The 23,518-nt window shown below is 35.3% G+C and overlaps 1 protein-coding gene across 2 annotated transcripts in view; it reads left to right on the top strand.

Moving 5' to 3' along the window:
* The window catches only part of SATB1 (SATB homeobox 1), a 75,986-nt gene that overhangs the window by 25,483 nt on the left and 26,985 nt on the right, over positions 1-23,518 (top strand). For both annotated transcript variants that reach the window (XM_023513722.1, XM_003781730.3), the window contains exons 6-9: positions 2,397-2,508; positions 4,840-5,294; positions 12,761-12,973; positions 20,575-20,730. In XM_023513722.1, coding sequence (XP_023369490.1) covers positions 2,397-2,508; positions 4,840-5,294; positions 12,761-12,973; positions 20,575-20,730 — 936 coding nt within the window. The remainder of the gene's footprint in view (positions 1-2,396; positions 2,509-4,839; positions 5,295-12,760; positions 12,974-20,574; positions 20,731-23,518) is intronic.

Below are 23,518 nucleotides of genomic sequence, written 5' to 3'. Positions count from 1 at the left end.
TAACTTACAGATTATTAGCCCTTAGGTTAATATTTGCATTAATCAGTGTTTCTTGAGCACATACCACATGACAGAAAGTATCCAGAAAAATCACTTAGAGGCAGAGCTTTTACCAATTTAGGGTTAAACAAGGGAAGCTCTAATGATACATATACACATATGGATATTATTTATCACATATGGATAATAATGACCTGCATAGCACTATTACATGTGGGCTCTAGTTTTATAAAAATATTTCAGACTTTTTTCACACGTATTGTGGATCGTCTACCCTCTCCATATTGGTGCACTGAGTGACAATCAATGGAAATTATCTGTTTATGTATCTGTCTTCCTAATAGATGTTAAACTTCTTGTAGGCAGAGGCTGTGTCCTGTCCATCTTTTTGTCCTTGGTTAGTACCAGCAAGGCACATAGTAGGTGTACAGTAAAGAGCAAATTCCGTATAGGGAACTGCTGGCAAACTGATAGAATTTAGATTTCTCATACAGCAAGACAGAAATGACATCTAAAACTTAATACATACCATTAGACTAATATTTAAGAAACTGCCAGAATGTCTGGGTAAAAAATAATTTTTTAAAAATTGGGTCAAAGTGGAAGAACATCAGTTGTCATCCATTTGCAGAATCTCCATTATCCATCAGCGATCTCAATAGTTTTATTAGTGTCTGACTTTATTGATCCTTTATTACAACAGAGTAAGTGAGATTGAAGCTGACGGATTGTTAACTGGATCAGGTAATCTTTTGGCTCTGGTTCTGGCAACCTTGCTAAGTGTCTCCGTGCACTGTGGACTGTGGGAGGCTCTTAGTGAAATTGCAAGCTATTGGATTAATGGCAGAGTATCATGAGCACATTAAGGATGTCTTTTTAGAGAAATAAAATGTGAAAATGACTATAAAGTAGAAAGTGTCAAAAAAAGATATCATCACAGTGCCTCTTCGGAAAGATAGCCACGTTTTACATCAATAATGCGACTCCAGCTATCCTTCCCTGGAAGTTCTCCACAGATCTCTCAAACTTACCTATTAAGGAAATGTGTTTACGCTACAAAATTAACACTATAATAGATGCTGGGAGAATTAATAATAACCAAAAGAGCTTTACATTAGAAGTCGCTTAAAGAAGATAATGATATAAAAATACTTTGGTCCCCAAACTGGCTTTTCTGGTTGTTCAGAACATTGCTGAACAATGCTGCCTTCTGTGAACTATTTCACCCTAGACTAACTGAAGTCTGAAATGTAAGTTCTCATGTTTCTACACACAGGAGTGAGGAACAAATTGGTATTACAAAGTCTAGTTGTTTCTAAGACTCCATAGGAAATTAGTTTAGCTGCTACTAGAGAGTATGGGTGTTAGGGTTAAAAAGGACCATGAATTAAGTCTTTGAAATTACCATAACCAAAAGATACTCAGAAGAAATTAATTTTCTGTGTTGAAAATGAGTTTTTAAAAAGCCCTCTTCCCAGTGAAACATTAAAATCATATCTGTCTTCATTTTTGTATGTTAAATAGTTGACTCTGTTTTTAGGGCTATTGTTAAAAGCAACAGGAGGAAAAGGGACAAAATAGGTCATTTTCTTTTTTTTGTGATACCCTTCAGGAATTCAGTAAGCATGAAGTATATATCTAAAATTTGAATGGTCAGTTTGAAATTCAGAACTCCAACTTTACTGAACATGAATACAATAATAAGTTTGCAGAGTGTTTTTCTCCTGACAGAGGAGCTCTGTTAATAGTTTGTTTCTTCTCAAATATGGTCAGTTTACCTTTGAATGCTGCTAGTGCATCTCCAGTTGAAATCCAAATACTGGGATGGAAAGTGCAAGTGGTGTTTTTCAAACTTTAATGTGCATGTGAATCCCTTGAGGATCTTGGTAAAAATGCCGGTGCTGATTGCCTAGGTCTGGGGGAGCCCAGCGTTCTGTATTTCTAACAAGCTTCCAGGTGATGCCTATATTGCTGGTCCCTGGACCACACTTTTGAGTAGCAGGGGTGCAGCGTCCAGTCACTAAACCACAAAGAAACATAGACTTGTGAATTGCAATTATAAAGCCGCATTCACATATTTAGATTTATGGGATAGTGAAAGTTTGTCAGCTAAGAAACAGGTGACCCTGATGGGGAGTCAATAAATGCTAGAACAAAGTCTGTGGGTTTGATAGCTTTATATAGGTCTTCGTGGGCTGTTGATTTCTACTTAAATAAGGTTTTGATGATGTACTTTATGAGTTTTAAGACGTTGAGGCTTTAGGCTAAAGTGTGAAAAATGTACCCGTGTGTACTCAGTTGATGAAAAAAAAAGACCGTTTCCACAATTGAAATCATTTCTGCCTTCCGTCTTGTGCAGCTATGTATCACGAGTGTTCTCTTCCCCCTTCATGCAGAGTATGATCTCTTCCATCGTGAACAGCACTTACTATGCAAATGTCTCAGCAGCAAAATGTCAAGAATTTGGAAGGTGGTACAAACATTTCAAGAAGACAAAAGATATGATGGGTAAGCAAAAAAACGGTTGCACTGGGGGCGACATACCATTACATGTCATTTGGGGGTTTATCAAAGTCACATCGAAAGCCAGGTCTTTTGATTGCCCAATTAGAGATCAATTTAGAATGTTTCTTTGGGGGTGGGGAGTGGGTATGAGTATAATGAGATAATTAAATTCAATAAATGTTTGTGTTTAAATCAGCTAAGCTGACTTGGTTGTCAGACATGCAGGAAACCGAGGTGTGAGGAGGGGAGCTGTCATTTTTTAACATCTCAGTGAAGACCTAACCAGGCCTTGAATAACTAATATTAGCTGTGATTTCTCTCAGAGAGAAATAATGCTTTTAGGTTTTTTGTTTTTGTTTTAGAGAAAGGGACAATGCTTGTTTTTAAGGAAACAAAACTGTATCAAACTTAACTAAATGTATCTATTTATAGTTTCCACAACTATCAAAAATCAAGCGATTTTTGTAATTGTATCCCCCATCTCCCCCAGACAGACACACACAGTGGTGAGCGTACTGCTTTACCAGGAAGAAATCAGTGCTTCATTCCTAAACTTCTACTTCCAATATCACACCCTATCTTAACATGTAGCTTTAGGTCAATACGCTATGCAGGAAATACATTTAAATTAATCTGCTGTGGAAAATGGCAGGTAAAAGTTGTCTGCTGTACCTTAAGCATTTAGATTATAGCACGTTCTCCTTCTTGAGCTTGTCAGTGTTCACAAAAGCAAACACTGTGATTAAGGTTAATGTTTTAATTTCTATTAGCGTTTTCTTTCCCAGACTTATAGCCTCTATATTTTAAAATAATACAAGAATGGGATGTTTAATATGCATAGCATTATGCCCTATTTTAAATCTATCTCTGTTTACCTCCACTATATTCATTTAATAATAACGATAATTTTTCTTAAAGATTTTAAGAAACATAAGAACCCAAATCTCAAACATGTTTTAGCTTTTAATATTTGAAGCAAAACCATCCATCTACCCAAACAGATTCTTTGCCTTTTATAGCTTAGGGCTGTAATGAAGACAATGCATCATTTTTGGAATAATTGCTTGAATTACTATTCTATGTGAATGGCCCACTTGGGCTGATATCACGGGTAGAAACGGAAGATTTTTTTCCCCCAATTCTTAGTTATACTCTGTGTATACTACGTACCAGTGGCTATAGCAATATGATAAATTCCTCTAAGTATAAAACCTGCATAGTTAATGATAAGAGAAATAATGATTCAAATCAAACCAGCATCTGTCTGTACCTGGGAAGACGGTGTCGATTTGGAAAGACCGATACACATGCAGCTTCGTGTCTGGTCTTGCCAGTCAAGAGCATCAAACCAGTTTCCTTCTCGTAGCAGCAAAGCATTTACACACTTAACAGCTGATGCTCAGATAATCCACCTGAGTGATTGAGCAAGAGGAAAAGCATTCATCCTGGGTAGGTGGGAATAAATTGCAAAATCTTGATAGCATCATCTACCAGAGAAATTTCCCACCCTTTTTTTGAAAGATTATCTTTAGTATCTGGTGATAGCAGGAGCTTCTTAAAAAATATTTGGGTCTTTGCAGCACTGGGTATTCTGATTTGTCATATTACAAATCACTTGCTTTAGTCAAAAAAATATTTTCAGGTGCACCTACTGCTCCTGATGGTTAGAATTAAAGGAAACAAACCATCTAATATATTTAACACAGTGTTCAGTGTACACTTAGTTATTATTACTTATCATTATGCTCATTTTTTATTCCTTTATTATTTGACTATATGTTTATAGTTACTGGTAGGTAAAAACTGAACATTCTGTGTCATCTTTTTTCCTTTCACAACTTTTGCCTGGAGTACTAAATTTAATATATATCATGAGAAAGTGTTTGTAAATTCCTTTTCTTTAGTTGCTTATTATCATAAGCTTATTTTCTTAGCTCACTGTTTCTTGTTTCCATTAAGCAAATGACATTCTTCTAGAAGCCATTTTAAAATAAACATCATTGCTTATGAGCCTTCTCAGGGTAATAAGTGAGAGTGAATAACTAGGAACAAAGAATTCAAATATAATTGATTTTATGTCTTAAATTTAAACCACATTTTAAAAAATGAAATCAAAGGTGGTGTCCTACTTTCAAAATTTGTGGGATTATTCAGAGGAGGAAAATAAAAGCACAGTCTAGGGAGTCCCATCTTGAAATTGTCTTGGTTTTTATTGGATCTTTGGTGTGCCCTGTGTCTACTAGGCTGTTTGTTTTTATTTGGGAAGTGATCAGAAATCTTTGTCAATGCCCATCATTGTTGACTGAATATGAATTTACTTCTTGTTCACTTTAGTTGAAATGGATAGTCTTTCTGAACTATCCCAGCAAGGTGCCAACCATGTCAATTTTGGCCAGCAGCCGGTCCCAGGGAACACAGCTGAGCAGCCTCCGTCCCCCGCACAGCTCTCTCACGGCAGTCAGTCCTCTGTCCGGACCCCTCTTCCGAACCTGCACCCTGGGCTTGTGTCAACGCCTATCAGTCCTCAATTGGTCAACCAGCAGCTGGTGATGGCTCAGCTGCTGAACCAGCAGTATGCAGTGAATAGACTTTTAGCCCAGCAGTCCTTAAACCAACAATACTTGAACCACCCTCCCCCTGTCAGTAGATCTATGAATAAGCCTTTGGAGCAACAGGTTTCAACCAACACAGAGGTGTCTTCCGAAATCTACCAGTGGGTACGTGATGAACTGAAACGAGCAGGAATCTCCCAGGCAGTATTTGCACGTGTGGCTTTTAACAGAACTCAGGTCAGTTTTTTTCTGTTCCTAAATGCTTCTGCTCTCTTTGCCTTCTATCTCTCTTCTTTTGTCACTCACATCCATTCTAATGCTCATTCTTTAGCATTAGATATTTTATCTTTCTCTTCATGTGATAAAATTGCCAGTCCCTGGTGGTGTCTTTATTTTGTCTTCCCCTGTGAAAATCCTCCTGTATGTATCAAAGGAAAACCAGGTGCAGATTGATCCCGTTTGAGAGACATTGAAAAAATAAACATAAAAAAAGTTTCAGGCTGGCATTACTTGCACTTTTATATAACAGAATAAAGAAACTGGAGAAGAAGGTTAAGCAAAGTTTTCATGGTTTGGACAAGACCATCGGCAGGGATTCGAGGTTTCTGGCCTAGTGTCATTTTCGTGTTACCACCCATCTCAAACCCAAGTATATCAGTGAACCTGGTGGAAGGTTTTCTACAACATTTTTAAAAAAACATGTTAGAAAGCAATTTCTGACATTTAATTTGAAGCAGCCATTTTGAAAAAAAAATTATATGACTTATGAAATTTTTGAGCTTTTTTCCTCATGTTATTGTTTCATGCTGTTCTAAACTTTATTCTCTAGACAAGAGATGAGCAAACTTTATTTTGTAATGGGTCAGATAATATAGTAGTCTTTGAAGATCATAAAATCCCTGTCACATTGTAGAGTAACAAGTATCCACTGACAATAAATGGTGTAGGTGTGCGCTGTTTCAATAAAACTGTTTATAAAAACAGACCGTGGAGTAAGTTTGGCCTGCTGGTCTTAGTTCGCAGATTTGTTTTCAGGCTTTTCACTGAGATCTGCATAGAGCCCTAGCATTTATATCTTTTATCCTCCTGGGCAAATTCCTGTGCAGATACTATCTGTCAGCTTGGAAGATGTTTAAGAGGACATAAAGAAAATGTGATACATGATAGGAGAAAAGTCCTAAGAAAAAGATTTTTGAGAAACTCTAAAGAAATTGATTTTTTAAATTCATGAATGAGAGGCATTTTTTTCTTTGGAAACTGCAATGATATATATCGTGTTTATTTTTGGCCTGGGCACACTCAAGAAACAAAAACATGTAGCTTTGATTTGTACCAAGATGTTTTATCTTTTTAACTTTCTTGTTTTACCACTGTTCTTTCTTTTGTCAGTTTATTTTTGGTTTTTGGACTGACTCACACTTTCCTCTCATATTTAAGTTATTTTGTTTATTACATGATTATAAGAATAAAATTCTGGTACAAAAATAATCTAGTATTAATTCCTTGTTGGCAGGGTTTCCATACCTAGGAGAATCCCAGCTGTGACTTATTTTTGGCTTTCCTTAACTAGACTGGGAGTTAGGAGACCTGACAAAGCCTTTAATTCAGTGTTTGTTTTCACTTTCTTCATCTGCTTTTTGTACATCATTTGTCTATTTTTAAAAAAGGCAGTTGCACAAGGTTATGCCTCAGGTTAAAATTGTATGGTTTTACCTGGTTCCATATTTTTACAGCTGAAAAGCTGTCTTTTTCTTTAGCTGGTAAACTTAATATGACAGCTATGTTCAGTTGGGTGTAATTATTGAAAAAAATGAATGAATGAATCAGTAGCCTTCTAGATATTCCTGTATCTGGTAGCATTCTTTATTTTTGTAAATACAGTAACTACTAGGTCTTAGCCCTAAGCGAACAAAATAGTACTCTATATAAAAGTCCAATGATGCTTGTTAAATTGAGTTTTAAAATCCCAGTAGACTAGATGTGGTGGTTCACTCCTGTAATTCCCGCACATTGGGAGGCTGAGGTGAGAGGTTGGGAGTTGAACTCAGGACTTCAAGGTCAGCCTGGAAAATATAGCAAGACTCATCTCTTTTAAAAAAAAAATTTTTTTTTAAATTAGCCAGGTGTGGTGGCACTTGCCTATAGCCTATGTGGGAGACTGAAGCAGGAGAATTGCTGGAGCCCAGTAATTCAAGGACACAGTGACCTCTATTATCACACCACTGCACTTTATTCTGGACAACAGAGTGAGAACCTGTCTCTATGAAAAAAGAAAATAAAAGCCCCCAAAGACGACATAGACATAGACAAAAATGACTTATATGTTTACTGCTCAATTTTTAAAATTGAGCAAATGAAAGGCAGGATTTTCTCTTTTTTTATACCATATTAATCTCTTTGAAAAGGATCATCTCTGTGGTTAATGGTTAACATCATAAACAGTGACTTCATTTTTCTAAGGGTAAGTAAAGAATAAAATCTGGTACAACTTGATACAGATACCTCTATTAATAATAGCAAATTTAGAAAAAGGTCATTACCAAAAATTATTTAGAGCCTTGGGTTATAAATACATAGTTTTAGTTTTAACCCTTTATATTGATAATTAGTACTCATCAGTAGAAATAGATGCTGGGCCATATTTGAAGCTGTTTTATTTAAATAAGAGTAATTTTCTATGTCTATTTAAATGTTCACTCTTTGAGAACTAGCTTTTGCACATGCATGCATGCGTGTATTTTCAGTGGTCATACTTAAAAACCACACACACAGCTGCATTTATTTTAATGATTATGCATTCATATGAATGCATGTAGTGTGTTTATTTCGAAGTGTATGCATTTCAATAAAAGCAGGTGCAGAGTGAGAGTATGGTGTGAGTGTAGAGTACGAAAATACACATGCTAATGCATATGTATGGACAGGGAGCTTTGCGAAGTTGAATCGCACATCACACATTTGTGAGCACTTATTACAAGGTGCAATCCCAAATCCAAGTTTAAAGAAAAATTCACGTAAAATGTGTACATACAAATGCAAAGTTATGTGATGTGGTCAGATAAAGACATTGTACTCTATAAACAATATGGTTAAAACATTAAAATAATAGATGCCCCTGTTATGAATTGAGAATTATTTTTTGTCATTGACAGCTATGTATAACTTTAAAATACTGTGTCTTTTATTTTAACTCTTAATTGAGAATTTTCTCTTATTAATAGGGTCTGCTAAATTAAAACATAACCCTTTCTTAAGACTGTCACATCTGACTATTTTTTTAAATCTACCTTTTCTGAAAATTTATGGTGAAATTTATATAATTACTTGTTTTAAGAAATTTTCCCTCCTCTGAATTGATGGGCATCTGTTCTTTAATTGCTGTTGAAGATTATCAGCTTTCAGCGTATGTCATTCATTCAGTTATGCCTACTTGATGTCTTTTTAATGGAAACCTATAGCTAAAGGTAATTGCCAAAGCTTCTAGATTTATACTTTTTAATTCACCTCTCTGTATTATTGCTCTTTAAAGGTTGCGATACATGAAGATACATTCTTTAATGCCCTTTGGTTTTTAAAAAGATAAAACCCAGAGTTGAACTCTGATCCTTCTCTGTAGTTTCCCCCTTTTTCTCCTCCCTTCTCTTATGTTTGGTGCACTTTATTTTCCAGTAAAATAAAGAATGAAGATGGATTATTCAAAACTGATAACAGTAATGGACCATCATGTAATGTTTATTGAATTTGAGTTCTGTAAATTATGTGGTGGAGAGAAATTTGCCTGCTTAAGTATAACAGAAATTGCCACTGTGTTCCTATAATTCTTCACAGTGTAATTTAAGGAAAGTCCACTATCCATATCAGTATTGAATAAAAGGTAAAAAGGTGCTATTACCCCAACATGACAGCTCTCGATTAGCCTACCAAACGACAGAGATAAATGTGCCTACTTACAACTTACTTGGCTTGAGTCCAAGGTAGTGGGTGGAGTTTGAAAATAGTTTTCCACCTGAAGATGCGATTAAAAATTCACCAAACAACAGAGGCAGGTAGCCTTGAAGAGTATTCTATGTATTTTCTTTTTGGGAGGGAGGTATCATATTGTATTTTCTTTCTGAGGGCTTTGAAGTTCCATGAAGCTGATAAAATCTATTTGAATCAGTGATTATGTTCAAAGAGGAGACAAACGGGAGGCCAGACAAGCTTTTTGTTCAGATTGGCAGTCTCTTTCGCTTATCTGCTGTTTTAAAGAATTCATAATTAGCTTTTGGAAGTACTGATAATATTTACTGAAGGTTTTTTTCTTTCTTTTATAATTACTAATGAATTTTACTTGTAATAACTTGTAAACTCTTTTTGGAAAGTAAAAAACACTAGAAATCCATCAGTAAATTCATTCTTTAATTGAAAAACAGGAGAATTCACACTTAACCACTATGTAATGACCATGCAAAAAATTTTGTTTTGATACCTATAGCATGCATATAAATTTTTGTAGGATGTGCAGTCCCAGGAAAGGCAGTTTCTCCTTTCCAATAAAATTAACATTCATGAGGTGCTGGTAACTTCCTACATGACTAACAATTTCGCTAAAATTTAGTTCAACATATTTATTGAGCACCTATGATGCAAAATAGCCATGATATGTTTTAATCCTGGTGGTGCAGCCTATTTTATGACATAAAAGTAAGGTACATGATGGCTTTGACATACTATTTTTTAGCATGAAGGAGAATTTTTGGTTAGAGGCCCCTTATACCATCCACTATGGGAGATTACTACAAGTGACCTTGGCAATTCTGTACTATATATATTCAACTGTATGAAATAGGAAGTGGAGGCCACATATCTTGAATCCATAAACGTAACTCTTCCAGTAATAATGGCCTAAACAGGACTGGAACTTGCATACCTATATCTAGGTTCTGAAAGTAGTCATTTTGCATCCAGAATTATTCTAAAGTGACTTAATTTTTTTTTTTTTTTTTTAAGTAATTAACACTGATCAAATGTTTTCTAACAATATTTTCAAGCATTTCCACCAGGGGGCACTCCCCTCATTGAAAGCTCTGGGCCAAAAAAAAACAAAACAAAACAAAACAAATGTTTTTAAAAACACCTGAGACTGTCTACACTGGCTGCTTTAAAGCTCTTTGAGTGCTTCAGGATTTGAAACATCACTTCAGACCATTACCATATTTCAGGCAGAGAAACTGCACTTGTTCCAGTAGAATAATTAATTTAAATGAAAATAAAGTGTTTTGCCCCTAAAACTGTATGCTCAAATGGGAAGTCACACCAACATTGAAATGTGGGTAGAAAATTTATTAAATTCTCTCCTAAGTGACGTGCAATCTTTTGCTTTAAGCTGTCCAGGAATGACTTAGTTTCCTTTCATGTTATCAAGAGTTAAGAAAGAATATTATGTGCTTTTTCATGTATTTGATTTTCTTGTTATAGGTCTTTGCTGCCTCAGGAAATATTTTTGATAGAAATATGTGATATATTACTCTAAGATTTTTAAATGCCTTATTTGAAGTTTCCCAAGTATAACAACATCCTAAATGTTAATCTTTGGCCCTCATCTATTTTTTTGATTGCTAAACCATTAGTGTAGCGAAACAGTTCACAAAATACCATATAACTTTCCACTGAAGTTTTACCATGAATGCCAGTAATTACCATTAGAATTGTTCCATGAGTAACATATCTTACTCTTAAGTTTCTGTTACCTGTTTATGAATTTTTTCCTTTCGTGGTTCAATACACATAACCTATCAAACATTTTTGTGGTAGGCATTGTGCTGGGATGACATAAATAAACATTAGATTACACTCAAGAAATTTATCACATCATGTTTATGTATATTGAATATTTGTATCTGTGTCACTATCTCTGTGTATTTGATATTTATTGCTTTGCCAAGAGCATTTTTTAATACATAACATTTGGTAGAGAGGGGTAGAGAGCAAAGGCTATTTAATTATACCTATTTTCAGAATTTTTTTTTAAAGATCTGTATATTTCGGTTCCAAAATGACACATCAGGAACACAGTCAATCTAATTAGTTGGCCTTGTGCAAATTAAATAGCTGGATGATTGACTGCCTGTTTGACTGAATTTTAGTTAAATTGACTCAATGTTTTGCTCTCCTGAGACCCAGTTGCAGCATCACTCATTAGTACCGTGAATGAAAGGGCGTGTGTCCTTCATTCTTTAGTCACGTTTCTTAGGGTAAAACCGGAAGTTGAGGTCCGATTTCCCTGCTTTGATTTCAGTAGACCAAGTGAGGGACTGCTTTAAAATTGACTGTTAAGCCTCTTGCTCTTGTCAGAGGTCCTTTTAAAATACTAGCCGTAAATCATTTTAACAGGTGGACAGTGCTTGTATACCTTCAGCACCCACCTGTTATATTTAGGCAGTATGATATCTTATCCTTGAGGAATTGGAAACCAAGACAGGTTCTAGGAAACCATGAAGAAAACCAATTGTTAAACAACCTTGGGGATCCATTGTTTTGACTGACACCTTACCTTTCTTCCCCCAATATACCCTTTAATCATTTCTGCAGGTGATTGGAAAGTGGATTCAAAAATTATAGAATTTTACAGAATTTTATTAAGAGCTATATTGTGAGAAGCTGATATTCTGGCTAAGAAACCAAATGTGTCTTGGTATTGTTTTGTCATGTACAAGATTGAATAGCCAAGAGCTGCTTTGCCCTCAGAAAATGGACAAAAAAATTTAATAATTTTAATACTTTTGTTTTATATTACTCCTTAACCATGTTGGGGAAAACCATCCACTTTTGAAATAATTCTTCTAAAATTTTTTAAAAATTAATGTTCTATTATTTGTAGGGGGAAAAGATACCTTAAAAGGGTTTTGTAATGATTTTTAAATTTCCTCTATCACTGTAATGTTCAATACCCAAGAAATGTGATAATCACAGAAATTGACAACACATGTATTTTTTTCCTTGGCATGCTATTTTGGGTTTTTGCAACATAGGAAATTAGTTAGTATTTCAGATATTTCTGTGGCTTCTGAAGTCCAAAATTTTAACCTGTTACCCACCAGTATCAAAAAACAAGGGAGTATTTAGAATCATTGGGAGTAGTCACTGTGGTTTCCTGGAAATGGTAAATTGAAAGGGTCACCTGGTGTCATTTACTTGGATAATTTTGAAATTAAAGAATAACTTGAAACATTGCCTAGGAAAATATAGCATAAATCTTAGGTAATGCTTTAGTAATACTCCTTTTTTTCTAATGTATTACAATTCAGTTCTCTAGTATTTTCTTTGAAAGCTCTACTTACTTCCCCAGAAATAGCTTTATATCTTTACATATTGGGCTGTTGGCATTCCACTGCCTTTGTCTAGGCAGCTTGAGAACTATACAGTTCAGTGCTGTTGTATTATGAGGATTTCATTTATTCCTAACTTCCCTGGATCTCTGTGAAAGATTTCATGGCATGTTAAGCTACTCAAAGGAAGGAGACCAATTAGGCAGTTTCAGTTTATGTTATATGTAAAGCAGATGCTTAATAAAATTAAGAATACAATTGAGGCTCTCTTCTCCACCACTTCAATTGTAACTAATATATTCCTATGCAGAATTAATGCCTCTGACTGTTCATTTTCTAAACAGAGTGGAGAAGAAAAGGGAAGCAGGCTCACCCTGTGCCTCTCATTCCCTGCAGGGCTTGCTTTCAGAAATCCTTCGAAAGGAAGAGGACCCCAAGACTGCATCCCAGTCTTTGCTGGTAAACCTTCGGGCTATGCAGAATTTCTTGCAGTTACCAGAAGCTGAAAGAGACCGAATATACCAGGACGAAAGGGAAAGGAGCTTGAACGCGGCCTCAGCCATGGGACCTGCCCCCCTGATAAGCACACCGCCCAGCCGCCCTCCCCAGGTGCAGTCTCTTTTTCTTTCTTGCCATTCTTCTGTTTTTCCTTTCCTTATTTTAATGTTTGAGCAAGAGTATAAATGAAAAATTAGAGATGTAGAGTTAGAGTTTAAAAAATTGTAGAGTTGCTTAAGGAGAATTGAGTCCCAAATCACTAAGTCTGATATAAAAACAATAAGCTACTAATTAGAGGAAAGAAAATTGCTTTGTGTTGCTTCTTTCTTTGGGTTCTTTGGGGGTAAAAGTAGTCTTTAAATGGGGTATTTGTCCCTACTGCAGTTATTAAGTAAAGAAGTATTTTAAGTTCAATAGGAAAAAAAAAAATGAATAAAGTCAGTTTTATCCTGACCAGTTTTAGAACTGCCGTTTGAATAGTAAATAAATAAAAATAAATAATTGCATTTGTATGTATGCTTTCCAATACAAACTGCAGCTGGTACCAATTACACATCATCTCATTTGTAATCTTTCATAATTAAGTTTAATACAATCCTTGAAGGCAGCTTTAAATGGGGCTGATAAGGAATTCTGTCCATATTCCCAGAAATGGGCACATTTTCTATTTCTCTAAATTTTTCACTTTTTAGGGAGGAAAAAAGTCATCTTCCAGGCAACTGGTATGTACATCTGTATTGTTATTTTTTAAATTAAGTTTAAAAAGAAGCTTCATAACTATTGTGAGAATTCAAGAAATTAATTTTCCATACAAACTATTAGATAAATGATAGTTTGTAGATACGACTTGAAATCCACAAATATATTTTCTTAAATGGTTAATTTATAGCATACACAATTCTTAAAAAATAAGGTCAGATAAAACTGGGTAAAGACTGAATATATATGACAAATTCAGAGTATTCATATTATGTTATAATGAAATTATATGTTGATGTTAATTTCTTTTCATCAGTAGTAAAAAGTAATCATGCGTTTCCAAATTTAGAAATCTAGAAATATCCTATTCAACACTAAAGAAAGAAACTGCTACCAATATTTCATAAATAAGAAATAGATCTTCAGCCACTTGTTGAGGGTCTTAAACTGTTTATCATAGTGTTCTAAAATAATTATTTTTTAGAAACATCACAAAAATCCATTTGATTTTATGAAAATCAGTCTGGTCTTGATGTCTTTAGAAACAGACTATAAGGAAACCATTGATGTAATTGAGAATAATAAAGTCGTGTTTCTTTAGGAGAAAGGAATGGCATCTATATACTTATACACATCTGCCTGCTTACGCACACACGTACACACGATTACTGAGTTTGATCTGTAAAGCCGCCTATAAAAACATTTCCTAAGATAGTGAGGGACTCTTTATGTTTATATATGACTTGTAAGAGTGATTATACAGAAAATAACATACTTTGGATTTGGTTTAATACTTCTTGTGCTGTGTTTACTTTTAATACATACATCTTTATTAGTTAACTTTGCTACTGTTGTCATCACTGACGTGGTCTCTGGGCAAAGAGTTATTTTACCTGTCACTTAATCTATAATTCTAATGAAAGAATGGCTAACTTAAGACCAATATGAACTTTAACATCAAACTTTTTTTTTAATCTAGCCAAATATTTGTCTTATGGTTCTTTAATATAGCTTTTGTTTTCTAATTTTCTAGAATTTCAGTGGCTTTGTTTTCCAAATGGGTTTTTCTATCCTTATTCATCACGTTTTTTCCTGAGCCAGACTTATACTAATTCTTGATATTAAGTGATATACTTCTTTTTATATGCTATTAAAATACTATTGGGTAGCTTACCTGTGTTCAAAGGCCTTATCTGCTAGTAAGTTGGACTAGAAAGTATCTATAATTTATTTTGGCCCCCAAGTATTATTGATTAACTGGTTGAACCACCCTTAGCCATATTTGTTGTCAAGAGGAATTGAGACCAAACCTTTGGGTGTTCTGCCAGTAATGAACATATACAGTAGGTAGAAACTACATATTAGTGAAATTCAAAGAAGTTATTTCTGTCAGTGCTGTATTATTGGCCATCTGACCAATTTCTAAAATGATTACCTATTGTGTGTATGTGTGTTTTATTTCACTGCAGTATTCTAAATCTTTATAAGGTATCTTATTTGCCTCCCAGAGTATCTCTTTGCATTATCTAATATTATAATAGAGCTCACTACAGATTTGTTCCCATTTTATCCTTTAACAATGATTTTAAAAAATTCTTACTATATTAAAGGTATTGTCAATGCAAAATGAATATTTTAGATTCAGAAAAACATGGTATAGAGCAGTTGAATTAGTGCTGTTTTCTAGCAGTTGAAATCAAATGCTTAAACTGGAACCAGAACACCACGCATAAGATTTTAATATCCTTATTACAAATGATCAGAATTAAAGGGGAAATGGAGGAAAGTACAGATACAGAAACAGATTGCAAAATTTTGTTTGTTTGTTTGTTTTTTAATGTTTTACCATGAAGGATTCTGTGTGAAATTACTATGCTTTGTATTTTCCCCCAAAGAAAGAGATTTGAAACGTATTTTGAGGCACATCTTGAGTTGGGCTGGACTTTAACCCTGATCTCTTTCTAAAGAACTGCGTTTTAAAAGCAGTGGTTCTTTAGGCTGGAGGGACTGGATTCTCAGACTGAGGACCCAAAATGTTGAAAGACTTGGATTCTAATTCATCTTTAAAAAGGGACTTCCCTGACTCTAGTCAGGCCCCAGGTACAGTTCTAGGAATACCTCACCTGTGGATACCCAGACCAGTTCAGGAAACACTAAAGCTCATGGCTGCTCCAGCCCAGGTGAGGTGCCTCTTCTACAGAGGTGTCTCTTGTACCCATTAGGGCAACCATGCCCTGTGCTGTGTCCTCTGGCTGAGGCAGTAGGCTTGGGGCCACACCCATTTGATAAAAGCATATTTTCACAACTTTACATGCTGTAATTTGAGCAATAGCAGTATCTTTCACTTGGTAATGGTTCACAGTTTTCTAAGCACTTTTATATACATTTATTTGTTGAATCCTCATAGCAACCTTTTGCTAGAAGAAAAATGAGAAAACAAAGTCTAGTGTCCACTCACAGTTTGGAAATCAGTCTGTTGCTCTTTCCTGTATCTCAAGCAACCTCCTTAAAATACAAAACTTACTTAGCAAGGGGAAAATGAAATGGGCATTTTTTTCTGTTTGTCATAGAGGATAGGAAGTTTTATTGTTAAATTGGAGAAGAGGATACAATAGTGTTGTCCTGATGAAGTAAATTAAATGTTTGACAGATGAGCCACTTGGTGTTTCTGGGATTGTGGATAAAATAGCCCTGTCTAAACTCTGGTCATATAAAAATATGTGAGAGAACTCAGTATCCCCAAAGTTCCCTAATTTTCTCACAGGTTTCTTTGCTGACTGTACTTTGCAGACTTTTCCTGATGGGTTAGTAGAGGAATATTATTAGTAGTAATTAATGATTTTCTGAAAATGATTTGTTCTACGCCACAGTTTTAAGTGATGATTCTCCCTTAGGTATATGCTTATCTTGGTTTTGTTTGTGTATTTTAATATGTGTGACTTTTGGAGTTAAATTAATTTAGCAATTTCAGTTTCCATAAGGATTGTTTGAAAGCATGTAATTACCAAGTTAGAATTTTCACATGAATTATACGATTCTTTTTCCCTTCACTTTTTCACATCTCTGTATGTGTTTAGTTTCTTCAAAAGTGAGATATATTGTTTTATAACGATACTTTAGAAAATTTACAAAGGAATATATAATGTGGCAACTGTACTGTACAGCAAATCTGACTATAATATAAGGAAGCATAGGTTCATCTTGATTTCAGGTTTGGTTATAGGCAGGAATTATACACCTGATAGATGTTTTATTATCATGAATCTTTTAAACAAATATCATTTTAAGGTCTTATGTGCTTGTGAAATGCTTCCCATTAACAAACGTCTTTGGAGGACTCCTAAACTCTAGATTTGGAAAATAATTAAAATTTTTCATAAAAAAATGAAGAAATATCTCAGAAAATTAAACCACGGCTGTAAAGACAATGTTAATACAGTACAGACAAATTTAAGAGTTAGAAATATTTCCATCGCCAATAACCATTCACAGAATAGGACATTTCTTACCTACCATTACTAAGAAAGCACACATAGTTTGTATACTTTGGAAAATAAATTCAAGTTGGATCTTAATATTAATTAAAAACTATTAGCTATTAAAAATTAGACATTAAGGAGTTAAATTTATCAAAGGGCTACCCAAGAGAAAGTCCAGCCTATTTTCAAAACTAAGAATTTTTCCAAGTAAAGAAGGCCTGTAGAATATGGACTCAGTACAAACTTTGCAGTTTCTGAAATAAGTTCTAATGTCAGACAAACTTAAATTCATATCTCAGCCTTGCTGCATGGAAAAATTACTTAACCTGCTTAAGCGTTTTCTCAGTTTTAAAACAGTGATCATAGTACCTACTTAGGGTTGTTATGCAGGTTATGAACTTAATATATGTTACTACAATGCCTAGCACATAACAATGTCAGCCTTTATGATCATAATTATTGAAACTACATAAAACTTTAATTTTTATGTGTTTGAGAACAACGTACGTGCAGGCAGTTCTTCATGCATCAGTGAGTAGTACATTCACCAATCAGGGCCAGAGAAGAGTTCATCCTTCATAACCTGAAAATTTGATTTGGTGCTTTTAGCAACCCATGAAGAAACAAAAGAATTTTCATGGAAGGATGTGTGTTCTACTGCAGGATTTTAGCGAAATAAAAGGCAGACCTTGGTGCTGCACCCTGTCCCCACGTGGAAGGGTAAATGGTAGAAGCTCCAATTCTTAACTGCTTCCCGGCGCCGCCTTAATAATGGAGTAGTACACCCCACCTTGATAAAAGCTATTCTGAAAGCAACTGCATTCATTTCACCTCCTGAGCTATTTGCAGAGAAGAGCTGAAAAGTAGTTTGTTTTGCCTGGAATGAACTACTTTATGAATTTTAATGTGTGATATAATATTAAAAGCTAAACCAGGATTAAAGAAGATTTTTTTTGAACTAAGCTAAAATAGTACTTAGTAGAGTGAGGTATAAAAGATTTTTGTTTCCATTTTTACCTGGGGAAAAATTCAGCATTCATATTTTTGAAAAGCTGTCCAAGTCAGTTCCCCTTAAGCAATGGCTTGTGTTTAGGGGAAAAAATGTGATTCCAGAATCACATTTAATATCTTATCTCTGATAAGATGCATATCTGTGCCAACAAATGGTAAAGAGCTTTTCTAAATATTTTTAAAATGAGTAATACAAAGGGACTTTTTAACTTTGCCTTTTTAAAAGTTTTGCCCTTTTTCAAATTAATTTTTCATATATACTTGTTTTCCACTTTTGTTTTGACAGTGTAGGCTATTATGAGATGATTATTTGTTTTTTTTATGATTTGGGGTTTTAGGTTTAAGTTATCATTGTTTATGATAAAATTGAAGAAATTTCTAGAAACAAAACCACAAAGTTGGAACAAATGATTATAGCCCACCTCAAAGATAAATTCTTCAACATAATTTTTACAAAAGGATGAAAATTATTTTAAAAAGAGACAGAAACCCCAAGTCCCCAAAACCTACACTCTTAGCTATTGCTAAGCAGATTGCTACCAAGGAACTGTTTTCTTCACTACTGGACTTGGTGCCCCCATTTCCATAACATTCAATTTTCAAAGCGATTGAAATGGCTTTTCTTTTCTCTTTCATTTAAGCAGTGAGAAAAATAGGTATTAAATGGGACCCCATGGTGTGATCAAATCTATCCCTCTGCCTCAAAGCAAGACCACCCCAGAGCAAAGTTTCGAATCTCACCAAAGCAACTTTGTGGGCAATTTATGGTAATGCCTTAACTCCTCTGGCTCCTAAAGTGGTGTTTAGCAGATTATTACTTCAAAGCCCTGTACATGTTCTTTGTGGCCTCCAGTCATTAATATACCTCTGTGAATGCCCTTGCTTACCAGAGTCACCGAGCTAGAAAGGGAACTCTGGAGATGGAGCCTAGACTCTTGCCTTTCTGGTCTCCAGTTGACAGTTTAAAGGAGGCACAGGAGGCGGTATGGGGTGGGTCACCTGTTCCTGCCTCACCAGGCCTGTGGTCCAACTATTCTATGGCATTATCTTTCCAGTGCTTAGAAGGATAGTGTCATCATGGAAGAGTATCTCCCTTTTCAAGATAACCAAGAGGTGAATTATTTTGCTAACTGGCTAGAAGTTAGAAGGATTTGGAAAGTGTGTTTTAAAGGGAGCTCATATTTACCCACTATGCACAGAGAATTGAATACAGTAACTTTCCTCTTCCTACCAAATATTTTGTGGACAGGGTGAAATAAACTTGAAAGTCTTGCAGCTTGACAAGGAGGGCATGTCATGTAATAACCAGAAAATTATTTGTCCTAAAATGCAGTTCATTTTCCATTATTCACAGATTATGTGAGAGATTTTCCAAGGTGGTCAGTTTCTAGAGGACAAAACCCCAAGTTCTGTAAAGTACCCTAAGAAGTGAAGTCTTTAATGGAACATTTTGATGAGAGATGCATGGTTCTACCTCTGTAGCAATTTTTCCTTTATATTTTCATCCATTTCCCAGTAAAAAAAATTGACTACGTAGTTCATAATACAAATTTCCCATGGCTCATACACTGAATAATAAAAATTAAATTTGGAGTTTTAAAACTTAAGAATAGTATTAATAAATTTCGAGGTTTTTTTTTTATTCTCCCCCTAAAATTTTGTGGCATTTCCCTGCTATTTTCTGCTTATTATTACCAAAGGCATTGATACTATTTTTTTTCTCAAGATTATACGTTTTGAATATTTTTGTAAAGTCACTGATTATATATTTTGTACAACTTCTTACAGTGTTGTTTTATTAATATTGTGAAATATTTTCTCATTGTGTGATTCCACAAGTCAAAAGGAAATAGTTATATACAAGGATGCCAGGAAAAGACGAAATAATTATACAGAACAGCTTGGACATGCACGTGTAAAATGCAACCAGCCTTTATGATAATTAAGCGAGGCAGTCTACCTGTTTCATGGATGGATAGAAGATTTAAATATGCAGTTCTGCAAATGGCTGTGTTATGGAAGATTTTTTAAATGAAACATAAGAGGAAAAGGCATAAAAAAAGAGTCTGAAATTAACAAGGCCATAGTATGTAATAGCGATTAGTGATACAATTGTCTATTAGGCACTAGGTACCCAGTGAAGATATAGAACTGTACATTATGATCTTAATTGTGAATTTCCTTTGTTAGGATTGCAGTGGAAGGTAATTGGGAGACAATTAGTTTAGGGTTTTCAAGTCTTTGAAACTATTCCGTTTTCCAGAAAACTTACTTTATGGCATTATAATTCCTAGCTGTCAGCTGGCAGTTGCTGTCCTATTACAGATGCAATCACCTGTAACAATGTGACTTCCTTAACTTAAGCAATCTGATCTCAGGGCAATAACTAATGCTGAATGACTGCACTGTTGATCACCTTGATCATAAAAGGAGCAGCAATGTCCAGTTTGAATGTGGAGCCTGAGAAGCTTCAAAACAATTTGGCCAATGAAAAATGACAGCCATGTTCAAAATGTTTTGTAGGTGAAAACAGCTACTATTGCCACTGAGAGGAATGGGAAACCAGAGAACAATACCATGAACATTAATGCTTCCATTTATGATGAGATTCAGCAGGAAATGAAGCGTGCTAAAGTGTCCCAGGCACTGTTTGCAAAGGTTGCGGCAACCAAAAGCCAGGTAAGAGCCTCTTATTAGACATTGAGAATGTTTATCTGTGATGCCAGTGGAATTTTCATTAAAAGAAGTGCCTGTTTTCAATATGAACTTACATCACTGCAAGGTCACTGTCTCCAGGATTATTTACAGAGCTCTAAAATGAAACTATGTTCACATTCAGGTTGTAGCTACTTGGTCAGCAGCCATTCCCCAAACCAAGGATTTCTTGAGAAATCCCTGAGATAGCTAATAGTTGTTTTAGAAGAAGGGTATTGTAATGTATAGAAAGTTTCTCAGTCTGACCAGACTATTGTAATAGAATAAATAACTCGAATTAATACTATTTGATTATTATTTAGATGGCCTTGACTTCCATCCTAAAGTACTACAAACGTACAGTTTCTTCTGTTCTAACTTGGCTGACTTAAACTACAAGGTGCACATAAGACAAACTGGGCACACTCCGTGTATCCTTGTATTGTAATGCTTTTAGTTTTTCTGTAGATGTGTGTAAGACACAAAAATTGACTTGCACTTAGAAAAGTTGTCCAGCTCTGATGAGTATAATCGAATAAACTTGAATTGGAAAAATTACAACTTTCTACAAATAAGATAAAAAACAAAGGATAGATAATGCAGTCTTTTATCAGCATAATCAACTTACATTGATAATTTATATTCCTCAAGAATAGAATCGTCTATGCAAACAAACTTACAAATACATCTATCTATAAACCCTTCTCCAAAGCCGAGACTACTTTTTGAATGTTCAGAAGAACACTGAAACTCTTTTCCCCTTCAAAAAGGATTTGATAACATTATCAAGGTGAGATTTAGAGGCAATCAAGGGCTCCCGGTGAGATTTTAACAACTTGAAATTTTACACAAGTGTGTTTTCATTATCATTAATGAAACCTCTTTTATGAAACAACCTGGCTATTGCAAACTTCTGATAAAATATATAATCCTGGGAGTATTTACAACATGATGTAGTTATAATATGGTACCTTTTTGGCTTTCCTAAATTTTTACTCTGTCAACATGAGTAGTGTTACTTGATGGGAGTTTCGCTTTAGTTTAGGAAAATGTTGTTCTTGTTTAAGTTATAGGCTGGATGAAATACGTCAGGGATATCTTAGAAATGTTATATAAAAATGATTAAACTCAAGCTGTGGACTGTAAAAATTATAGCTTTATAGGCCACATGCCTGCCTACCCTTCAATCACTGTCAAAGTGATAATTTCTACAATAATATGTTTCTTTTATTGTGAGATTCTAAACATCAAGTGCTGTTTAAACATTAAACTGAATTGTTTATGTTAGTGCCGTACTCAGCGTGTCATACATCAGGCCACCGTAATCTCTCATGGAATGTAAAATTCTGTCATGAATCATGGCTTGTATATCGGAAATTACTGTAATTTTGATTGGAAATTACAGGGCTCTTGAAATGTTTCTAATTATGATAGAATGTTAGAGCCGCTTTAAACCTGTGTGCTTCTTCAGATGCCTTCATTTACATGCCAAGACTAGGCATTGAGGAGAAATGTCCTGTTCTCACTTCACCCCACCCACCCACCCACCCTGCACATTCTTCGGCTATTTAGTCTAATTATGATGAGGATCTCAGATTTAAATACATATTTTCTTGCCTGTCTTTCTGATCCTATGTCTTTTGTTTCTTCTGATCTGCCCAATGATCAATAATAACAGATTGCATTCCTAGCAGGACCAGACATTTCCCCAGATCTCCAAAATGGATAAACTAGACACATAGTTAGGGTCAGCTTTAAAACAAACAAAATTTAATATTAAAACCTTTTAGTAATCACCGTTTCATTTCCTGTTGTCTGTCATTTAATTCAGTCGACACCTGCCACCCCCCACCACTTTCTTTACTGACTGTCCTGTAGCATCCTGTGGTTATTAGCTTCTTTGCCACTTTTGAATTCGTTCTTTTAAATGATATCCCAGCTTTTCCCCACCTGGGCAGAATTACTGCTTTTGGAACTATCCAGACACTAGCAGCAGTCGGCTGATAATGTCATGTGAGTGATGTTCTAAGGAATTTTTAAATGTCCTTGCTCTCTGTACCTTGCCCTGCACTGCCCTTCCTGAGGCTCTGTGTCAGCAGTGTCACTCGGGGCTTCTCGGGTCTGCTGTAATGGGGTCTTTCCTGGAACCCCCAAAGGTTTTAGCTAATTTCCTCTTTACTAGTGGAGAGAGAATCCAAGGGCCAGTTGTAAGCTATGGGTCAGGCAAACCTGTCACTTACTCCCCTGGACAGGTTTTCCTCAGTTCTCGTTTACTCTAACTTCCTGGCAGAGCATTTTTGGTCTTCTCTTAGTCAGTTTAGCTGTTAGCACTGCCGTCTTTTGGAAAATACGTACAAAGATCAGCAATTACTTAAAAATGAAACAGCCCCAAACCTGTATGCATTCCTAACAGAGGAAACCTGGCTTAATAAGGGAAGGTGGTCGTTTACTTTTTCTGTTCTTTTACTGTAATGTTTGCAAAGGAACAGGAAAACTTAACTCCCCCCCCCAAAAAAAAAAAAAACTCTTCAAATCTGACTGACCTTTTTTCATGGTCAGAATTCAAAAATAGTTATTTATGCCTCAGCTGTGCGTACCAGGGCTTGTCAGAGTGCAGCAGCAGCCCCCCAGGAGGAAGTATGTGTGCAGCGGGAAGGCCAGAGTCACTTCTGTCTCAGCCCATCTACCTCCAGCTGCTTCTGTGTCTCACCCTGGTTGTCTGGGTTGGCTTCACCAGCATCTTTTTCATGCTAGACCCTATCATGCATCATAG

The sequence above is a fragment of the Otolemur garnettii genome, unplaced genomic scaffold, assembly GCF_000181295.1.
Source record: "Otolemur garnettii isolate 467f Iridium unplaced genomic scaffold, OtoGar3 scaffold00002, whole genome shotgun sequence".
Classification (NCBI taxonomy): Eukaryota; Metazoa; Chordata; class Mammalia; order Primates; family Galagidae; genus Otolemur; species Otolemur garnettii.
This window is presented reverse-complemented; position numbering and strand designations above follow the sequence as displayed.